General features: G+C 49.3%; 1 protein-coding gene across 3 annotated transcripts in view; it reads left to right on the top strand.

Annotated features, from left to right (window-relative positions):
- CLSTN2 (calsyntenin 2) overlaps window positions 1-23,114 on the top strand; it is a 592,872-nt gene that overhangs the window by 467,358 nt on the left and 102,400 nt on the right. For all 3 annotated transcript variants that reach the window (XM_074370543.1, XM_074370548.1, XM_010952311.3), the window contains exon 6: window positions 17,518-17,703. In XM_074370543.1, coding sequence (XP_074226644.1) covers window positions 17,518-17,703 — 186 coding nt within the window. The remainder of the gene's footprint in view (window positions 1-17,517; window positions 17,704-23,114) is intronic.

The raw sequence follows: 23,114 nt of genomic DNA, 5'->3' as shown, positions 1-23,114 counted from the left end.
TCAAATGGACACATTTAGGCAGAGGCAAAAGAGTATGAAAGTCCAAAGCAAGGTTCACCACACAGGGGACAGGAATGACCCTGTGAGAGAAGCAATTCTAGCCCATTTTGAGGAAAACCGAGACCAAGAGAGATTGAGTGACTTGCCCAGAACCTCACAGCTAGTAAATGGCAGATATGGAATTCAAATTCATATCGGTCTATCCCAGAGGGCACTGCGGTGTCATGAGGAAGGAGGGTAGAACAAGGAGGTTGGGTAATTTCCAAAGGGAAACATAACCAGCTTTATAAAAAGGCATCTCGGAAAGCTCTTCAGAAGCGACACAACCTGTGTGCTCTTAGGAAACATATTTAACCTCTCCAGCACCTTACCTACAAAATGGTGATGAGACTTACCTTGAAAGGGTAGCTGGAGTTCAATGAAGCAACATATAGGTAGCGCCTAAAAGATGCCCAGTATTCTTCCTCTGTCTCCTCCATCCGTCGCCCAGACCTTGATTGACCCTGGTCTAGTGCACTGTCCCCTTGAGATTACCACTCATTTGAAAATCAGCCCTTGCAGACTGTCCATCTCTTGGACACTATGTGTCTGAACCTAAAGTTGCTTCTGGTGATCTCACAGACAAGAGAAACCCAATGTGAGCCTGGGACCTGGGTGCTCTGCTTCAGACCCAAAGATGCCAGTCTCCTCACACCAGAGCAGGAAGACCACCTTCTCCTGTAAGAGAAAAATGAATGTGAAATCACCCAGCATCTATCCTTCCATCAACAGGACAGAACCTGTCTTTATTTGAGGTTCCTCCCAGGGGCTCAGGTCCTTTGTCCCCTGGGCCCTTCCCTCATTCTCCTCCTGTCCTCTTGACTCTCCTCTTTATCAGAATTCTCTCCTCCCAGTGTCCCCATTCTCCACCTTCCTCTCCTCCTTCATCCTTCCTCTGATTCCTCCCCACAACTTTCCCAGGTAGGGCTCTGACTCCAGCACTGGGGAAGGTGGCGGGGGCCCAGAGGTGCAGGAGTCAGGTACAAACCAGTGAAGATGGAGCTGGGTGGGGCTGAGAAGGGCTCGAATCAGCACTTAGCTTCGCCATGAAATGGCCACAGGCTTTGCTGAAACCGCTTCCTTGGCTGAGCTTGGGTTTCCTCAATGGTAAAGCAAGAATCACAATCCTTGGCCTAATTATTTTATAGGATTGCTAAGAAGACCATAGGAGACTCTCTCTGTGTGGAAGTGCTTTGCAAAATTTAAATTGTTGTGCAAATAGTGTTATGATCAACATTGGTAAAATAGGCACTGCCATACAAAGGAACACACACACGCGCACACACACGCGCGCACACACACACACACGCATGCACACACGCGCACGCGCACACGCACACACACCCTGAGATCCATGGAACTGGGAAAGGCTGTGTGGCTTGAGCATCACGTCCTTGATTTTGGAGCCTAAGACTGGGACCAACAGGAAACTGGGCTGGAGTGGGAAGAGCAGAGTCTTGGGGGCTGAGAACGCAGGCCAAGTCCCAACTCGGCTCCGACCCAGTCTGCAGCCTCGGGGAAGTGGCTCCTGCCTGGCCCAGCTCCCCCAAGTGAGGAGGAAATGAATGACTGCGGGTGCCTCGCCGCCCTCAGATCCATACAGGGCATGGCCCGATGAACAGCAGCTCTTTTTAATTCTCTTTGTTCCAGTATTAAAAATCACAGTGGAGCTTCCCCCGCACACATACCCAACCCCAGTAATTGAATTCCACTAACACCCGTGGCCATGACCCAGGGCAGCTGCTCTCGGGTCAGCTCCCGTCTGCCAGGCGAGCATCCACAGTTCCGGCGAGGCCTCATGGGGCTCTGCTCCATGAAAAACAGCCTGTTGTGACATCGCTGACCCAGTCGATCATTAAGGTGCAGCCAATGGCTCTGAGCAGGATGCTGATCTACCTACTCGGTGGCTCTTAATGCACTTAAAGACCTGCAGGGTAAACGCGTCCACAATGAAGCCCTGTGGCTCCCCTGTGGCTGCATGTGAGCCTGGGGTGAAATGGGCCCTGAGGTTTCTGGGTCCATAACCTCAGCCCTCATAGGGGAGGGGCGTGGGAGGACCAAGCTCATCCCAAACAGCACTCAGCCACAGTAACAGTCAGTGCTGCCCGAGCATCTCCTGTGTGCCAAGCCCTGTCTGAGGTGCTCGTGTACTCACTTACTCTTCACCACACCCTGAAAGCTGTCATTTTCCTATTTTGCAAATAAAGACACGGAGGTTAAGACACTTGCCACGCAGCTGGTAACAGCCAGGACCAGCCGGCCACCGCAGTCCTGCCTGCCTGCAGACATGGGGCTCCTGTTCATTTATTGCAGTGGGTCTCAGAGCAAAGGAGGACACTGGCCTCCTGGTGAGATCATTAGAGGAAAGCTGTTTGGGGGAAAATCCTGCAGTTAGAACGCTTCCCTCTTGTTATAAAGAAAACGTGTCACTGAGAAAAAGGGCACCACGAGAGAGGATGGTAGCTTGTGGGATCATGGCAGGAGTGGGTACCACTCCTGCCACACAAACTGACTGCTGGTGCCTGCCTTTGTTCAGAGTGGCAGGGCTGTCTCTCCGCCTTCTTAGATGACTGAGAAGGGGACACGCTTGCCCAAGGAGGCACAGGTGCTGAAACGCAGAACCACAGCTGGTATCAGTTCTCTAGAGTCAGAACCCCAGGCTCTCCTCCATCTTTCCGTGGACCTGGGTCTGCCCTGGAGCCACAGGGCATCAGCCTACTCCCACTTCCACAGTTCTTTTAAGTTTATATTTGCAGGAGGCTATAATTTCTCCCTGTGGGGAGTCAGCAGAGAGTGGGGCTTCAGAGAGCTGGTTCCAAAGCCAGAAAGATCAGGGTTCAAATCCGGTTCCAGTCACGCCTTGGCTCAGGGACATGGGGCAGGCCACTTACCTCTCTGGGCCCTCAGATGTGGCTTCTGCAAAATGAGGCTTTTCACAGTACCTGTCTCAGATGGTTGTCCTGAGCAGAACTGTGCCTGGCATACAGGAACAATTACGTGGGACCAATGAGGGAAACTAAGGAGAAGAAACAGAAGCCTCTAAATTGGATTTAGGAGTCAGGCCAGCTTTTCGGTGCCATTTGCTGGCCATGTGACTTTAGGCAGGTCACAGCCTCAGTTGCCCCATCTGTGAAATGGTCCTCCTACTGCTCCCTTCCTCAGACGGATGCCATGCAGACTGATAACACAGATAAGCGGCCCAGCCAAGAGTCCATTAAATGGTGGTTACCTTCTCGCTCTCTGCACTCCTGAGTGGAGTCACCCGAGACACCAGTGTCGTCATCTGCACGTCAGCCAGACACTTGCTTTCTCGTGATGAATGTGACACTGTGAGCCACCCACCTCCCTTTGCCATGCTCATCTTCAACACTGAAGTGGGCAGAATAGTGCCCCTCCTCCCCACATCCACATCACATGGCTCTTGGCGGATGGAGCGACAGGCTGGAGTCAGCCCTGCATTCGCACTATGGGGCTATCATGTCCCTGGAAATGCCAGGACCGGGGGCCTGGAGCACTGACCCCACTCGAACCACGCAGAGGGACAGCCGTGGTGCCAGCACAGAAGACAGGCTCTCAAAGCTTCCATTCCCACCCCCCACCCCAGGGCCTACTCTGTGTCAGGTGGGCGCTGAGCCCTGGGGGACCGTAATCTGGAGCCACTCGGTGAGGGCCAACAGGTGACCGGCTCCTGAATACATGATTCCAATCCAGGGAAGTCAGGGCTGCAACCAGAGGATCCAGGGGCTGGGAGAGCAGAGAGCAGAGGGACCTGACCCTGTGGAAAGGCTTCAGAGACACAGTAGCACTGAGCTTCCAGCCAGCAGTTTGCGTCCCGTGTCCTGCTCAGCATCTCTTGCTTTATGGCTGACAGGAGACAAGAGTCTGAGTTTCAGAGAAGGGAGTGGAGAAAACTCAGCGGAGGCAGATGGACTAGTGAACGTTGCCTTGCTTGTTTTCATGGCAGATGCCGTAAGTTTTTCAATGCGGACAGTGAATTAAGTAGACAGAACTTTCCAGAGAGATTCCGTACGTAAGGCAGTGGGCGTAACCAGAGGTCACCTGGCCCAGAGGAGCACGGTGGGCCTCAGCAGGGAGGGTCCCTTCTCCATCCCTTCCATGGAGCCCAGCCAACCTCAGCCACTGTGGTCTGGGGGCCTTCAGAGCAACCGCAATTGGTACCTTCATCCAGGAGGCTGGTTTCCCTGGTCAGGCGGGGCAGGGCAAGGCCTCCCACTGGAGCAACAGGCACATGGGCACTGGGTGAAGCGGAAGCTCAGGGGGCCTTTGTGGACTGTGGGGCCTGGGGCTACCCTATCAGATGGTGGGTTAATGTGGGAAACCTGTCTGGGGCCTCTAGAAACCAGTCCACTCTGAGGATGACGAATTTCTGATAACCTGGTTGGTGGAGGTTAGTATTTTGAGTTAAATATGACCATTTTCAGCCACAGTTTGAGACAAGTAGGTTGTTTGTTTAGCCTTGTGTCAGTAACGAGGCATTTGCCAGAGGCCAGGAGTCCCTCTGCGTCTCTCAGTGGCGGTGTGTCTCCGGCCCAAGACTGCATCCCTGGGTGATGGAAGCCAGTGGCACACAGGCAGAACATTGGAGAGGAGCGGGACCCACCCACCTGCTGGGAGGCTTGGCTGATGACAGCCTCACGTGGGCTGAATCGCCTCCCTTCTTCCAGGTTCCAGGCCCAGAAGCAAATAGTGACAGCATGTCGTCCCAGCCGCCAAGATTTTTGCTTCTTAGGCTCTCAGCCCCCGTGGATCTATAACACCCCTCATTACCGAAGACAAGACACCGTACTGTGTGTGGGTGAGACCCAGACATGCAAACAGGAGCCCTTTGTGGCAAAGGGAAGAGGCAGTTTGTCTGCCTGCCCGGGTGGGTACCAGCAGGCATGGGAGAAGGATGGTTCTCAGGCAACATTCACAGGTTCTGTGCAATAAGGAGCAACCGGGCCACCATGACTTTTAAACGTAAACATTTTTTTTAAATTATAAAGTGTTTTATGCTCAATTTGAAAATAATTTTCTAAAGGATACTTATCACAATAAAAATTCCCCATGATCCAAGTCATGCAATATGATCAATATTGGAGGATACTTTTCTCCCTTCATCCAGAGTCATTTGAATTTTGTGGTTTTTTCACTTAACTTTGTGCCACATTGTATTGTCATCAAAACCTCACCACCCTTTCAGCAGCAGCAGAACTTTCCCTCCAGTAAGACCAGATGTGTTTGACTGGGTCCTTGCAGTGAGATTAGATGCTATGACTGTCTGGTTTTAGCTTGGTTCTGTTTTTCTTTTTTGTGCATCAGTGAGTATCTGTGCAAACATCTTTGTCTGTATTTTGGATTGCTTTCTCAGGAGTGTATTACCTGAGCCAAAGTGTATGGTCATTTTGAAGCCCGAGATACATCATCTCTCTAATGGTCTGTGATGGCTCACGCTGCCCCCAGCTGTGTGAAGGATATCTCTCCCCACCCCGGGCACGTGGACTCTCAGGTTTCCAGGGTATCTGATGGGCTCTGCAGATTCATGCCATATTTTCTGAAAAGATAATAATTTGGGTCCAGTTTTAGAATCGTCATTCATTGAAATGAAAAGTCCTGCAGTACTCTAAAATTACCTACGGTCATGGTCCTTTTATTTAAAAAATAATAATAAATTCTGCTGCCATATGCAACTGATCTATCGATTAAAGAGATTTACGTTACTGGAGTGCAAAAAGTTTACATAAGCCATCTTTACAAAAAGGCCGAAACTGTGTGCATGAAAAACCACACTCTTGCGCTGTAAATGTTTCTCGCGGCCATAAAAGTAAAGACTCTTGAAGAATAGCTACTCCATCTTGCACCAATAATGCATTTGTCCCAAGATAAGAAAATTGCCTGGAAAATGCTCATGTTTATTGGACATAAGAGAGAAGAGTTTCTATAAATCCAAGAGAAAGTACCCTGGTTGGTTGAGTTAGTGATCCCCCCTTGGGAGAACCGTCTTGCAGAAAGGCTGCCCTTAAATTGCCTGGTCTCTGCACCTTTCTGGCATCAGTTCTGTGGGACATTGTTTCTCTTTGAGAGCTGAGAGGCCTGTGAGCTGAGGATCTTTGGGGAGGAAAAGGTTGGGGAGAATTCAGCGTGCAAGCCCTGGGCCAGGGTCTTGGTTTCTGAACACCCTCTAGCTCACTTCAACTGCAGCATCAGCTGCTACCCTGACAGCCCCAGAGAGCGAGGAGCCAGGGTGAAAGCGGAGGCCCAGGCTTTAAAGAGGTGGTGCCCACACCAGCAGGCTCAGAGGCTTGTTGGAAAACTAAGGTGCTCCCAGGAGCATCAGACAACCAAGCTGAAGTGAATGGACCCCCTCGTAGCTCTTGGATGGACAGGGCCTGGCCAGATCGGGGTGCCATGTCCAGGGGCTTGGGCCAGGCATGGGGGCAGAGCAGAACTCACCCAAGGGCTGTGTGTGAATCTGCAGGCCCTGGACAGGCAGCACACAGAGTGAATTCCAAACCCAGTTCTGCGGAACAGCAACAAGGTCTTCAATTCAATTCATCTTCAGTTCCCTGGAACAAGCAGGAAAATCCACGAGGGAGGCAACAGGAGGAAAGTCTGATCAGAGCAAGAAGGCCAGGGGGACTTCCTGGAGCCCAGAACCTGGGCACAGGCATCTTCCAGAAGCATCCTTGTCATTTATTCCCCAGACATTTAATGAGAACCTGTGATATTCCAGGAACTGCACCAGGCACTGGAGATTTAAAAACTGAACAAAACAGACACCGTCCTTGCTCTTGTGGAATTGGTGATGGTGGGTGCAGATGGGGTACAGGATTTTGAATGTTGCAGATGAAAAACAATCACAGATCACAGAAGTAAATGAATAGTTTAGTCTACTGCTCAAAGCCAGACACACGGCCAAGCCCGCAGTCACCGGGGAGGGATGTGAACTACTCTCACTGGGAGGAGGGCACAGTCAGGAGGTACAACCTAATGCCCCACAACGGGAAGTGGCTGTCTCTCCACGGAGGACCCTGTTCCTGCCTCTGCGGTTCTTCTGGGAATGCAGCCTGCGCTGAGTCCTGCACAACGTGAAGAATTCTACGGCACTACCACCTGAACGTGCCCTATCTCGTCTGACCTCGAAAGAAAGTTTCTAAGCTCATTTGGTGTGAAGTCCTACCCTGCTGGGTCAGTTTTCAGGCAGCAAACAGATCTCCCGGTGAGCATCCTGCGTAGGGAGCAGAAATCCCTTCTCGGCCCCCTCCCCTGATTGCCGGCACTCACGAGTGGGGTGGGAGAAGGAGTGGGAGTTTAATACCCAATCTTGTTTGGGCTGATGGTTTCCAAGTCTGTACATGCAACCAGATCATTTATTTGGGGGGGAGGGTGTTGGTTAAAATGACAGTTTCCAGGGCCACCTTCCTCAAAATCTTCTACTGGAATCTCCCAAGGTAGAGCTCAGAAATTAGTGCTTTGAGAAGTTTTACAGATGATTCTCCTGCGGCTGGCCCTGACTCTACATCTGTCTATAGACAGGAATTTGGGGAGCACAGTGTGAGCCCCACATAGATGATGTAGATTGCAAGACCTGTGAACTGGGGAGGAGAGAGCGCAGTCTAGGTTGGAGCAATCTTGGAGGACTTCCTGGAAAAGGAATTAGATGTGTTGCCATGGGGCAATGGTGACCACTGTAGATTAGAAGGACAGAGGGAGGTAAGGTAGGAAGTTGTCATAGTGATTGGTCCAGGTGAGAAGTGATGATGGCCAGAAGACTAGAGGGAAGAGAGTTTGATCTTGGGAATCATCTAAAATTCAGAAGCAGAAGGCTTTAATGGCCCTGTGGATATATAGGGTAAAATGTTACAGTGCTCTAAAGTCATGCCTTCCAGATTTGAAGCCTCTGGATGTAAGTTTTAGGAAATAGATTATTAATCTGGAGCAGTGCTTCTCAAATCATTTGTGGTAAAGGACCAGTATTTTCCCAATCAGTCATGGACCATGATTTTGTAAAAATATAGTAGAAACAAATTTCAAGAAAAATGCAATAAATAGCCAAGACATTCAAAATATAAGCCAATGTTTAAAGCATTATTAGATTCAACAAATATAAAATTACTCTGTCAAATTGCTAGAAAGGTTTCTAAATGCTACTCTGATTTCTATATGTAGCTCACGGCAGGCTTGTAACAGGCAGTTCAGAGACCCCACCGGTCTGCGGGCCACAGTGGGGAGCGTTGTTCCAGAGCCCATCCTTGCCCTGGCCTTTCCCCTCCACAAAGTCAAACAGTTTAGTCTTGGATTATCTTTCCAGTTAGTCTGACCAGCAAGCCATCTTTACATGGTCCTCACCTGGTGGCACTGGGTCTCCTGGTCGACAGTGACAGGGCAGGGAGAAGGGGATGATAGAAGCCTTGGGCTTTGTGGGAAGCTGTTGGGCAGGAAACTGTCTGCCGTCTCCCACGTGCTCCTAGAATAAGGCCTGAACGTGTCCACCCACATGCACAACTCCGAAATCGCCCAGGTGAAGGTGGGAGGGTTTGCTCAGGCCGAGGAGTCAGTATTCACAGTGGTGATTTGGGGCAAAATTAAACCCCTTCTGTCATCAGGAATCTGGAGCGAACTTCACAGGCAGAACAAAATTTGAGGACAAATTACTGGTTGTTTCATCTGACATTTATTGAGACTTTCAGGAGACTAAAAAGGTTGCAAATAAATGGCGGTTTCCAAAATTGGAGTCACAGATAAATGCAATTTTATCATCATACACACTTGCCTGCAGATGCTCAAAGTGAGGCTGAGGGGTGTACATATGTGCACACACACACACACACGCACACACACACACATACACACACACACACACACACACAGAGCAGCCACTTCTTGAACTCTTCCCATACTAATGCCTGGCAGTCCAGGCACCCTGGGTTCCCAGTGATCACCTTCTTCACCTTTAGAAGCCAAAAGTGGAGTGATTGTGTGTGTGTGTGTGTGTGTGTGTGTGTATGTGAATTTTCATACATCTAATCACTCACTCATTTCATAGATATTTATTGAGCAACTATTATGTGCCAGGCCCTGCAGAGTGATGTACAAATTATGCTCGAGAGACGGAATGGACAATAAACAAATAAGTAAATAATTCTTGGGAGGGAAGGCCAGGCAGGGGTTGGGTGGAGGCAGGGGACTCGTCATCAAGGTGAGGCCCAGATGGCCAGGTGTGGGGTGGCACCTGGAGGAAGAGAAGGACCAGCCTCTGGAAGGAGAGGGACTGAGCACCAGGCAGAGGGCTGACCTGACTTGTACAGTCTGATCTGGGCCTGGGGTTATAATTCTCTCTCCCTCTTTCTCTTTTGTAGTTAATTAAGATCTCTCTTTTCAGCAAGAATTAAAAGGCAACTCTTGTGAAGATGAAATACAGTCAATGGCAAGGGGTCAGAAATAAAAAAGGGAGAGGATTCCTTATATTTGTAACTGAGTTCAGAGAGTTTGTGTTTTGTTTCCTTTTAAAATGTGCCTGTGTGTAATTTTTTTCACTGGGGAAGGGAAAGCCATGTAATTTAATGCTGAAAAATAGATGTGTCTTTTACGTGTAGGACACAGGCTGAGTGGTTTGCGTCTGTTATCTGAGCTAAACCCTATCCCCGCTCTGAAGTAGGTGCTAACATCACCAGTGTTTGCGTGTGTAAACCCAGGAGGGGAAGGCACTGACTGGCTTCCAGTACATGGTACTGAGTGGCAGAGCAGGGATTCACACCTGGGTCTGACACTGAAGCCTAGGCTCCTCCCTTTGGGGGTAGTTAATGAATATTCCCATTCTACACATGAAGAAACTGAGGCTCATAACCATGAAGGAACATGCCCAAGGTTGCTCATTGGGAAAGGCAGCTATGTAATTTGTGGGTCTTCAGTTCAAAATGAAAATGAAAAGCCTCTTGCTTTAAATTTATTAAGATGTTCAAGACAGCGATGTTAAACCAAGAATGAGGCCCTTCTCTGCCTGAAGCTGGTCTTGGAACCAGGACTGGATGCCTAGCCTCTGACTCCTCACCACCTCCCGCCTCCTTCCTGCTGAATGTCCCACCCCACGGTCGTAGGCCCACAAAAGCGGTAGAAGAAATGTAAAAGAAAATGAATTCAGAAAAGCAAGGAATCCTTTTAAGGGGTTGGCTTTGGAGTCACACAGTCCTGGCCTGAGTTCTGGTTCTAATGCACAGAGCAACTTACCTAATCTTCACACCATCCCCTTGAGATGCAGTTATCATTTCTCCCCATTTTACAGATGAGGAAATTGAGGTGCACTAGCTGGTGAGCAGAGGAGGCAGGGCTCTGAGGTCTCAACCCTCATCTCTATACTCTGTCGTCTTGACTGTCGTCATGGCCCTACCCACAGTCAGGCTGAGATCCTGAGGAATTCACTCTAGGAGCTGCGTGGGGAGAGGAGACGGAAGGCGAGTCTCAGAAGTTGGCTCCTGTCACTCCCTTTTACACAAAGCCCACTCCCTGGCCCAGCACTCATGTCCCTTGTAACCTGGCCCCAGAGTTCCCTTCTGGCCCACCTCCTACCTGGCCTGCTAGAGACCCACCCCCAGCCTCACATTTGTCTACACTTTCTGAGCGCTGCCAGGCTGCTGAGTAGGGGACACTATTCACATCATTTTCCATCTAAATAGCCCTCTAACGTTGTCCAGCTCCAAGGCCATGAGGAGACACCCTGGGGTTCTCTCTGGCCCCACAAGCCCCTCCTTCTAACAGTGCTGTGTTAGCCATGCCTCCTGCTGTCTGTGTCCTGATGCTCTGACACCTGGGGCCTTGCTGAGCCTGGACGGCCTGCCCTTCTCAGGCTTAGCCAACGCCTAGAGAGAGCAACAGCTTACACTTCTGCCTTTCAAATGCAAACCAAGCCATTCAGAATCCACAACCCCATCCGTCTTTTATTGGGCGGGCTCACACAACCCTGCCACCATTCACCTGCCTAATCACCCCACTGCCGCAGAGGTCACTGCAATTATACCAACTGGACAGTGCTGAGGCTGCTTACCCTGCCCAGCCTCTTCTGTCCCATGGAAACCACAGTAAAGGCTCTTGACCCCAGTGCTTCTCCATATGCTCCCAGTGGTGTGGGGTCGCCTCTCTTTGGGACTTGTGAATAAAGTTGAAATAGTGTGGTGTGGAGTTTTTTTGCCAAAAAAAAGTGCAGACTGTGGGCATCCACATGCCAAGGGGCAATAATATCCTCTTTTCAATGACAATAATACCCTGATCTTTTGGTCTTTCACACTTAAATAATTAATACAACCTATATTAAAACAAAGCCCTGGTCACTTCCCCCAGGAAGCCTCCTGTGATTGCCCCTAGTCGATATAACTTACCTCTTCCTCTTTGTTCTCTGGGGTCTGCGTTTTGTCCCTCTGCCTGCCTTCAAGCTGGCTGTGTGTCTGCCACTGCCCTGACCATCAGCGCCATTGAGTTAGAGGTTATGAGTCACACTTCTCTGCCTTCCATGCCTAGAGCTCTGTCTGGCATATAATAGGTGCTCAGTAAATACATGGCATCTAGAATAATAGTAAGAATGATACAAGTCTGATGATAGTAGTTGCAGCAGTGGCCTTCTGTTCCTGGTGCTTTGGGTACCTTTTCTCTGATTCCCAAAGCAACTCTGAAAGGTAGCTTTGGGTTATCTTCATTCTACAGATGAGAAAACAAAGCTCAGAGAAGTTCTGTGATTTCCCCAAGGCCACACAGCTAAGAAGTGGAAGCATCAGGGTTCAAACCTGAGCCTGTCCAGCTAAAGAGTTAAGACTCTTGAATTTAGTTCAATTAAATTGAAGTTAATTCCTTACCGTGTGACCCTGTCAGAGATGACCTTTGTGTGGATTGATTAAGAAGTGACAATCAGGTGTGTCCTGGTGTTCTGAAAATGAACCCCAGGCCTAATCCAGCTGCCAAATGACCTTTCCAAAGCACAGTCTGGATCTTTCATGCCCTAAGATGACACCCAAACCTCTTAGCCAGCATTTATCATCTGACCTTCACTTACCCCTCCAACCCATCTCTGCCTCTTCACCCATCCCCAACTCAGATGCCCTGGATGATCAGTGGAGATAAAGATGCTCCCCGTTAAGCATAGGTACCTCCCTAACTTCTCCTGGTAGGAAAAGAAGTCCTTTGGTACCCAAATCAAAGTCGCCCATCTCTAGGAGAAAGTCCAGGTGGTTAAAAGATATCAGGTGGTGGATGCCTGCAAAGATAGGTTAGAATGTCAGCTGCCTGAACACTCCCTGATCAGGGGGACCTCCTTCTAGCCCTCCCACTCCCAGTATCCCCACATCCAGTCATTCATCTCATATGAATCCAGCGATTTCTTAGAGAAACTGATGCTTCTTCAGCTGCTAAAAGCTGAGACCAGGAAGCACCGGAAGCCCCTGAACATGCACAGTTTAAGGAAGGAAGAGTGCTCTGACACACCTGTATCTTTCTCTTTCATCCCCCTGCATCACTTCTGAGAGCAGAGTTGGAACAACGGAACTGAGTGTCTTGGATTAGAAGAGCCCTCAAACCTGAGCTGTCTGGAAGTCTCAGATTAGCTTTTTTCCACCTCCAGGCGTCTAATAAAAGCATTCCAAGTGGCTAATAGTCTCCTGATAAGAAAATATATGTTTCCCAAATTCAGCAAGAGTTATAATACAATCATCATGTTTCTAAATCCCCAATCCACGGAGAAGGAATTTGATTCCTGAAGGCATTCCTGGGTTAGTCTTTTCAGAAATATGTGTGGGGGTCACTGAGCCTGATTATTAAAACAACAGGCAGTTGACTTTTTTTCTCTTCTTTTAAAAAGAAATTGAAACACAATTCTTAAATTAATCCTAGACCCATTATAAATTGAAAAGATTTCGTTTCCAAGCAGGGCAGTTCAGAGAAATTTAGAAAGCTTGTGAAACAAGAAGTAAGATATTTCTACCATGAGGCTTCAGCGGGAAGGTGATTGTGTTGGGCCCTTCCCCTTAAATGCTCACGACAAGCCCGTGAGGAGGCGTAACTGTCTCAAAGCTACAGGTGAGGCAGTGGAGGCCCGGAGATGACAACTGCTTTGCAAAGGTCACGTGACCCACATCTGGGGGAGAGCAGATTCAAGTCCAGGTCTTCCCAGTCTTCAGTGTCAGAACAACACCTCGGCCCCCATGACCAGCCCTCGAGGTCAAGCAGTGATGAAACTGACAGCACTCCTTGATCCTTTGTCAACATCAGAGATTATCATCTGTTTATTTTTTCTGTGCCTGTGTAAATTGCATGCTCACAAATGAATCTGTGAAAATCACCATTCTCAGTTCTGGCAAAGCCTCAGAATCATGGAGGAGCTATTGTAAAAGGGCCGGGTGGCCTTGGGCAAGTCACACCAGCTCTCAGCCATGGTTTTCTCATCTGCACAATTAAGATAGTAACACCCACTCACATAGTAACCCCCCACTGGGTCGCTGGGAGGATTCAATGAAGGAACAGGTATAAAAGTTTTTAGCACCTTGTAGATGCTTAATAATTGCACATCCTCCTATTTCTTGTAATAAATGGTATTGAATAGATGATAATTTATAATAACCTATCTATTGAACATGTCCCTTGTGTTTGGGGCTGAAAAGACTGGGCATTTAATCCATCCGACTCTGGGTGGTAGATACGACCTTTACAGAAGAGAAAGCTGAGGCTCTTTGAGCCATCCAACCCTCAAGGAAATGAAGAGGAATACGTATTTCCTGTGGCAAAAACTGAATTGGACGACTTGCAGTTTGCTCTTTAAATCCCCATGCCAGCTCCTTCTTGGAAAATGAAAGATGTGTGTGTGAGCCTCTCACTCTCTCAAGGATGCTACACTCTGAAAGTGTCATTGATTTCTTTTACTCTATGGTTGCAATTTTGCCTGCTCTTCACAAACCATCAACAATAAGCCTCATGAGGTGACTGAAGCAACTGGCAGGTGTGATGTTCTTAAAACTCTTTTGTGCCTAATTACTCCCCGGAGAGGGCCTTGCCCCCACAACCAGAGGTGGCGAAAGGAATGAAAACTCTGCTAGTGCTGTACCTCCACGGGCTTTCCCTCCGCTACTTGTTTGATTCTTTATTTACACTCCTTCTAAAAGGGACTTGAGGTGGAATTTCTTCTCACTGACTGGAGGTCAATGATAACCTCTAAAATAGCTGGATGAGAAAGAGATGCCCGCAGGCTCCACAGAATGAAGGGAATCTAACCAAGGACGTCTTGGGTTTCTCCAACAGAGGAGGCTTCTAGAAGGAGGTGCTGTGGGAGACTTCTTACCCGCCAACAGAAGGACAGACTCAAGAACTGGTGGTGGAGGGCACCAAGCACCCCCCCCCCCAAGTAAAACCATCTTCTCTGCTTTTTTTTTTTTTTTTTTTTTGGTCTGCATCTCTAAAGAAAAAGAGGCTTCAGAGAGAGAGGAGTGAGGAGGGGAAGGAAAAAGGCCTCCTCCTTGCTACCATGTCTTGTTATTGGGAAGAGATTCCTCTATCATCAATTCTGTACCAATTGCCTTGCTGAGAACAAAGAGAACCAAACATGTGGTGGGCTGCTCTTGGGATGGATGGTTCTGCAGGACTGAGGGTAGGGGCAGAGAGGGGCAGTACCAGAGAAGCTGCAAAGAGGCTACGGGCTCTGTCTGTGACTCAAGAAGGGCTGTCATGGCCATAATCAAAGTTAGGTCTCTGGGACTCCCCAGGCCCACCTGGCAAAGATTTGCTTTGCTCAGATCCAGGGTGGAGGGATCAAAAATAAACACAATCCTCGCCTTTAAAGAGTTCCGAGTTAGAGGGCTAAGCAGGCACACAAATGAATAATTAATTCCAAGATGATATCTTGTAGGATTCATTCACACTTTTTACCACTATCTAGTGAGCATCTCCTCTGTGCCAGGCATTGTGCAGAATGATGGAGATTCAGAGTAACTTTAAGCTTGGAGTCTAAGGCTGTAGTCTAATGTCAAGGATGCTGTGAGGGCACAGAAGAGGGTTTCTACCCAGACTGGAGAAATCCTGGAAGGCTGCATGGAGGAGGTGACAGACAGAAAGGGATAGAAAAGGAACTCCATACAGAAGAAATGGCATGATCAGGTGCATGGTGACATGAAACATTTTGTAACTTGGGCACAACAAGACTAGTCATGTGTGGACAGCTGCTTACAGCACTGTGACTTTCAGGTACACCTGACAAAAAGCCCTCCTGTCCTCCAGTGATGTGTCCTTTAGATTGAACTTGGGGCCTCTGGAGCATGGGCCATAGCAGTTCCATGATCTCATCCTCCAGGAGGTGATGGACCATTCCAGACACAGATCCTGGGAGCTCTGAGGATGAACATGTAATTGAGTGTATTCACTTGCAGCCACTGTCACCTAAACATCCTCCCCTGGCAAGTTCCCTGGTGATGAACTTCACAACATGGTGTGCAATCTTTGTTCACGGCATGCTCTGAGACACCCCTTAAAGGGAGGCTGGTTAACATCGGGGTTCAGAACTAAACCCAGGTGACGTGGTTATCTGCAGCATGGCAGGGTCACAGTGCAGGGGGATGTTGCCCTCTGTGGACTGGCCATCCCCCTTCCTCTCTGGGGAAGGAACAACTTCGATGGGAGCCCTACTGCTGCCAGACCCACATTGTTGCACCTGATCAGTCCTCATCCCAACACTGAAAGGTTAGCACTGTGGTCCCTACTTGGCTGATGAGATATGAGAGGTGTGGAGACCTTCACTGACCTGAACTTTCAGCCCTGACAGAGTCAGGCCAAGATCGTTGCTGAATCACGTGAATAAGCCTCTCTGAGTCTCCCCACGGGCATCATCCGTGATGCTCAGGCCTCAGCTCAGACAGAAGCTGTCTCCATCTAAAGAGTCCCTCTCAGTCACCGCTCTTCCCTTCAGGGTACTTATCTTTTCTGATAGGACGGCTTGGGCTGCACAAGGCAGGGACCGTTCCTGACTCCTCTACTGCCCTGTGTGATGCTCCAAGGAGCGCCTAGTACACAGAAACCCCAAACAAATGGTTGCTCACTGAACGAAGCCATCTGGCAGTCCCTAAGCCCAGCCCCTCCGCTCCACTGGTTTGTTCAAGGTGATGGCCAGTGGCCCACAGGGCATCTGTGGGGAGCCCCCTGGTGGCTGCAGACTGACCATAAATGCGGGACTTCCTGAGTTTCTCATAGGTGAGGACAGGCAGTTCCACAGCTTTTCATTTCTCCTTCAGCAAAAGGATTCCATCTAGCAATGTTCTATGTGACACACGTTCGAGAGTCATAAACTAATAGTACCCACAGCTCATGTTCCTTGGTGATTCAAACCGATGGCTCGGGGTGGCACGGACCTCTCAGGCATTCGTTCTTGCCAGCCAGCACCGTTACCAGTCACCACGCCGTTGCCTTGACGCGCTCTGACTTTCAACCTCTGCTGTTGTTGTTTCAATAAATTCACGCATACACGATCTCAGTGTTCATTTTTGTTGGTTGCTCCGTTTTGTGTGGTGCCATTTCGATTGTGCTTTTATTCATCTCCAACGTCTTATCATCTCTAAATTATTTTTCCGCTAAAAAGCAGGGATAAGACCACCAACCTTACTTAAGTAGGTCACAGTCCTTCATGTTTGGGAAAGAATCCTTGCACCTCACCTCGTGGCCTCATGTAATCCTGAACTACCGTGTCCTCTTTTGTTTTGTGACAAGATGTATGTGTTCCTAAAACTCACCTTGCTGGACAAAATGGGGAAAATGAGGCGAGGGGCTCAACCCTCAAAAGCATCATCAATGACGCGTGAGGGAGAGAGAGAGAGTGAGGAAACACTGGCGCAGTTTTACACGGGTTAAATGGTTAAGAGATACGTAAGTGCTACCATAAATGCAGCACTTGACCGTGAAGAGACCGGAGGTTTGCTTTCAGAAGTGAACAGGATTGCAACAGGCGCAATTATCGTGATGAGGGCTCTCTTTTTCTTTTCTTTCTTTTTTTTTAATGTCAATATTTATTTGTTTGTTTTTTGTTGAAGGACAGTCTGTTTCCAATGTCACATCAATTTCTGGTGCACAGCCGTCATATATATATATTCCTTTTCATATTCTTTCTCATTATGGGTTACTAAGGGGATTTTCTGAATGGGACGGAATGTGATAACTGCAGGTGGCTGTGGGGGGCAGGTGGCTCATCACACACGGTGAACCTGTTGCTGATAGATGTTTGGTCTGAACATGTGGTGGTTTTATACATTCCTACCTGGCTCAGCTCAGCTGGGTGCAGGTTTCTGCATTCACATGATATTTCCCAAGGAGAAAACCTTGCCTAAACAAATGAGAAGTTCCCATTACCCTCAAACTGTTCCCTCACGTACCCATTGTGTTGGAACAAATTCACGTGTCCAAAACAAGTATGACCGCGGGACCGGCTGCGCCTGACCTACCGTCATCCTTTCCTTGTTCGCTCAGACTGGACCAAGAGGATTGAGTACCAGCCGGGCTCGGGGAGCGTCCCCCTGTTTCCTGACATCCACCTGGAGACATGCGACGGGGCCGTGTCCTCCATCCAGATCACCACTGAGCTGCAGACCAACTACATCGGGAAGGGCTGTGACCGGGAGACCTACTCGGAGAAATCCCTTCAGAAATTATGTGGTAGGTTTTTTTCCTGCTGGAATTTCTCTCAATGAATTGCTTTTAAATAATATACACAAAGCATATCTTCTTACATTATGGAAGAATCAGCCTCTCCCCCCTGCACTGGTCTGTGTAACTCCTGGATGAGTGTTAAATTACTCGTTATGGGTAAAAGGTCAGAGGGCGCAGCACTTGGCATCAGACACTCCCGATCAGACTCCATTTACCAGCCGTATGGCTGTGGGCAAGGGACATCACAAAGCCCTTACTCCTCATCAGTAAAGTAGCGATCTGTGACGCCTTGTGTTGAGGAGCACCTGGCATGGGCTCCCTTCCCTTGCGCTGGTTTATAGAAAGGTGCCTGCCCAGGGTAGCATCAGCCATGCGGGGAGAGGTGGGTCTCCTCCCCACAGGGCCAGCTGCCGGACGTGCAGACTACTTAGTACCCGTGGAAGGGCCGGACCCTTGTTCAGAAATGACCAAGAAATATAAGACAGCCAACAGCGAAGCATTAAACCAAGCTGGGGGCTCCGTGGGACACTCAGGTCACACGCCTGGCTGCCCATGTCAGAGAAGAGCTGGGGGTGAGGGCAAGGTGGGTAAGTGAAGGGTTTACGTAGGGGGCAGAGAGCTGGCTGTCCACTGGCTGTGAGATGGCGCCCCAAGAAAGGAGCAGGCTGGAACCGGGAGACTGGCTGGTGGAGGGTGCAACCCAGGAAAGCTTAGCTTTTGCCTACACCCTGCCTGCACCCTGCCAGACTCCACGTGCACCCTGTTTCATCCCCTCCATCCACGCTAAGAAGGGTGCCTCCATCCAGTTCTAAAGATGGAAAATTTTGAGGTACAGAGAGGAAGAAGGACTTGTCCAAGGTCACACAGAGAAAGCGACAGAGCCAGATGGTAAGGCAGGTCTAGGGGGAGGAAGGGCTATTTAGCTCAGATCTGGGACGCTGCCGGACCAGGCCTCTGGAGCTAGAACGTAAACCTCCCAAGTCAGCTGTGGACTAAGGCACCCGGCACAGTGGGGACGGCCCACGGGCGTGGTAAACCAGACTGCGGATGAGCTGATGGGCCTCCTTCCCCCTCACCTGCACACACTTCATTTCTTCCCTGTTCTGTCCATGGATACTCAGGCACTCGCCCTGGCTCTCTAGCCGAGCTGTGAGGAGCTAGGAAAGGGCTTACTTTCAGACCAGGCTTGTACTTGGGGGTCACTCCATCTCCACAAAAGGAAAAGGAGGTTCCTGAGCACACCATCTAGCATCACACACACACACACACGCATGCACGCACGCACACGCACACACACACCTTCACCCACACTACTCCTACCCAAAGGACCAAGTGACAATTTTAGAACTGAATGTGACGTACACCCTGCTTGGGTATCACCGTGTCCCATTTATCATGTCACCAGGCTGGCCAGGAGGGCCTGTGGGGACGCAGGCTTCTCCAGAATGTTGCCATAGATCGGGGAAGGCATCACAACCTCTATATTCCAAATGGCTCTTGCGAAAATGGGTATCAGGGGCCCGCAGTCTTGAGAAAATCGCCTCTGGTCCTCTCCTCCACTCCGCGTGCTGAGAAGCCATCTCAGACAATATCTTACTTTGAATGAATATCCCATTTCGTTCCCTGTGCACCTGAATTATAAATCAGCTCAACCTCACGCAACCATGGGCTACAGTCATTTCTGAAACTCCTCCAGGTTGGAAGGGGATGATGGAATCAGCTTGTTAAAGACAGATGGGCCCAAGGGCGCACCCTTGTGATTTGATTTCAAATATTGCTGGGAAGAGACAAGGAGAAATGGGGAGCGAGAAGGATTTTCTGAGGGAAGAAACTTTGGAGCAAAATTGCATCTGGTTGCTAACAAAGCTCATCCCTTCTGGGTTACCAGCCTCGCCTGGCAGGAAGGCAGGTTAATTCAGTCAGGAAGGCGGCTTCCCCTCGAGAGGTGAGCTTATCAAGTGCTGGGAGTGACTCTTTGTTAAGAGAAGTCTGAGCATCTTTCTGGTCACCTTCGCAGCAGAGGCACCCGCCCGCCCCACTTCTGGGAACTCTGTCCGAGTGAGGCTGACAGGCAGGACCACTTCTGTCTCCATATTAGGAGTCTGAATCTTGAATCCACTGAGGGAAAGTTCAGGAAGAAAGGGCAGAAGCAAACGAGTGAGACACGTACATCCGGTGCTGGAGTCGGCTTCTGGACAAGGCGGCTCGTCAGGCTCTGTGCTCTCTCCAGACCAGGAGGGAACCGCAGGCTGGATCGCTTCGAAGGAAAGCGGAGTCTGGGTTGTAATTCCTGACTCCTGCGGGGCCCCTTAGGTTCTGCCCAAGCTTCTGAGCTTCTGTGTGTTTGCAGTGGATGGTCGGCAAGTTGCTGGTGCAGTTACCCAGCTCGGGAACTGCCATGACACTTGAAGCCGCAGCATTCATGCATTTTTCATTCTACAAATCTTTATTGACTTTGGATGGAAACGGGGAGACCAATTAGGATGTTATTGCCATAGTCTAAGCAAGAGATAATGATTTCTGAACCAGGGGAGTGGCAGTAGGGATGAATTTAAGACAGATTTAGAAGGCAAAATCAGCAAGAGGCAGTAATTGATTAGCTGTCAGCAGTGAAAAAGAAGGAATCTTAGGAGACTGTAAGGTGAGCATCTAACTGGACGAGAGTGCCACCAACCACAACTAGAAATTCAGGGCAGGAGAAGATCTAGGGGACAATGATGACAGGTACCTGGGGAACATCCCGAAGTGGGCACCCAGTTCTAGCCCGAGTCTCCACCCTCCTGGGGACCCACCGCCATCCCGCTGATCCCTCCTTACAGCCCATTTCTTCCCGCTGCGCTGCCTCTCCTTGGCCAGGGTACTCCAGATCATCCTCGCCCCCAGCTCATTCTCATCCCTAAGCCTTTGTTTCGTGTTTCCTTCCCAATAGAATCTCTCTCTCCTGCACTGGTCCAAACCCTTCCCATCAATCAATATTCTCCTTCCTTCTGTGCTCACCGGTTGGAGCAGTCTTGGGATGCTTTCTGGTGCCTTTGTGGTGTCTCTTCTGTGACACTGCAGTTGTGCAGTGACCCAGGCAAAGGTGTCTCCCAGAGGCGCCTTGTGGATGTCCTCTCACTGCGTGCTTGCTTCCTCCTCTTGCAACATCGCTCCAGGAAGAGCAGTGACGGAATCCTGTGTAAGGGGGTGTCAGACAATAGCCCGGCAAAGCCTACTGTCGGGAAATACCTGGCAGGTGCAGCAGCACCAGAAATAGCTTCTCTGTTTCCAGTGAAGTGCTGGACACCGGGCATATCGCTGCCTGAGGTTTGTACGCTGAGACACTGTCATTCCACCTTGAAACAAAGACGATGCAGGGCCCTGAACCCGGGTCCCTTTCAGCTTGTAGGATCAGGCTTAGCCTAACGTGGTGCCCCTCTGCCCTTGCTTTACATGAAGCCAGGCCTCCCGGGGCAGTTGAAAAGCTACTGACCACTTCCTCTGGATTCAGAGATTCAAGATGAAGGGCTCAGCCATCTCAGTCCTAGGCCTTCCCGAAGTGAAGTGTCACAGAACAGCCTTGAGTATGAAATGCACAATGGAGCCCCGATGAGACCTCTTGGCCAAATTAAATTTGACGTTAACCACAGCCCAAGAAAAAGCCTGCTTCGATGCCCTTGAGTCACTGCATATTACAATAAATAGCAAAACAGTTTGTGACATACATGTCCTTCAGAGCCCCAAGGCCAGGGCTGCCCTCCCAGGGCTCACAGGCTCCTAGCAGCTGGCTGGCCCCTCCCATATGATGCCTGGATCAGATGCTTTATATGTGGAGTCAAGAACTCCAAGGACATGTCTTGTTGAAGGAAAGGCCAGAGCATTAGCATGCTGTTAAATCAAGGGCTTGATCTGTTAGACCAGTTCAGGTTGCCAGACAGTAATTCATTCTCGGGATTTATACACTTGTGAGGCCAGGAGGTTTTCGTAGAGGATTCATTCATTCATTCATTCATTCGTGGGTTTATTCATTCAACGTATCCAAATACTCTAACTCTTTAGGGTATCTAGAAGTTAATAAGACCACTTAACAATTCAGTCTCCTGGGGAAGACAAATATCTTTTTTAAAAAAAAAGTGAAGTCTGTGGTTTTCTCCTACACTGTGGAGCCTAACAGAGCTCTTCCTCACTGAGAATCCCAGTCAAAGGCTTTTATACCCTCGGTATATATTCCTCAACTACAGGAAGCCACCAGCAGTTCCTCCAAGATGCTCCTAAATTGCTGGAGTTTCTGGGGGAACCAGTATCAGTCCCTCAGTCATAGTCTGTCCCCCATCCATTCTCCAAGAGCTGAAATGGGCCTCTGACTTTAAGAAAAGCAGTGCACACCTGTTGGGAATCCGATTAAATCACTGCTTATACATCAGCAAGGGCTGCCCACCCCGACCCATGGATGATGACAGTGAGCAGTGGGCTTCTCCCTGGATATGCTGATTTCTTTGAGGCCAGTTAAGCAGTTACCACACAGCATGCCCTCCTGTTCTAGGGAGAAGCTGTCTGCCTGCGGTGGGCTTGCCCTGACTGGTCAGCAACTGGGTATCCATTGCCCTGCCCCAAGAGCTTGGCTGAGCACCCTCAGCCAAAGCCCAGCTTGCTTCACCTGGACGTGCCAAGCCCTTGGAGGAGTCCCTCTTGTCTAGGATCCCAGAAATGGAATGATAGTCTGTTGGTAGGATCAGCAGAGTGTGAGCTCCTTAAAGGACATCAGAAAGTCCTCCACATGCAGATAGAGAAATGGGAATTTTAGCTGCTGATGTCAATCACTTACATGGATTATGAGTCAGGATAAGGCAAGTTATGCTGCAGTAACAAATGACCCCAAAATCTCTTGGCTTAAAATAACAAAGGTTTATTTATCATTCCTACCATTCCTTCTTGGGTTGAATGCGGCTCTGTTCCATTGGTTTTCCGCTGTAATCCAGGCTGACAGAACAGCCTCTATCTAGAATGTTATTGATCTCATGACAGATGGAAAAGACCCATGGTGCACAACATTGTGAAATGACTATAACTCAATAAAAAAAAGTGTTTAAAAGAAAAGAAAAGACCCGTAGTGAACCATGGACTGGCTCATAAATCTTCTGCCCTAAGATGACACAGGTCACTTGCACTCACATTTCACTGGTCAGAGCAAGTCACATGGCCTAGTACAATCAGTGGGTCAGAGAGGCATGCTGAAAACAGAGTGCTTCCTATCGTCATGTGGTTCAAGTATGGCCTTTGTCAAGAGGCTTCCTTTGTCCCTGGCTTCCCCTGAGACTCTCTATCAGTGAACTGTTCCACCCACCAAAAATAAGAGATTTTCAGCCAGGTCTCATTTCTGTCTAGTTCACTGCTGCATTCTCACCACAGTGCCTGGTGTGGCTTAGACATTACAGAAA

The sequence above is a fragment of the Camelus bactrianus genome, chromosome 1 (assembly GCF_048773025.1).
Source record: "Camelus bactrianus isolate YW-2024 breed Bactrian camel chromosome 1, ASM4877302v1, whole genome shotgun sequence".
Taxonomy (NCBI): Eukaryota; Metazoa; Chordata; class Mammalia; order Artiodactyla; family Camelidae; genus Camelus; species Camelus bactrianus.
Note: the sequence above shows the minus strand (reverse complement) of the source record. Positions and strands in the feature narration are given on the sequence as shown.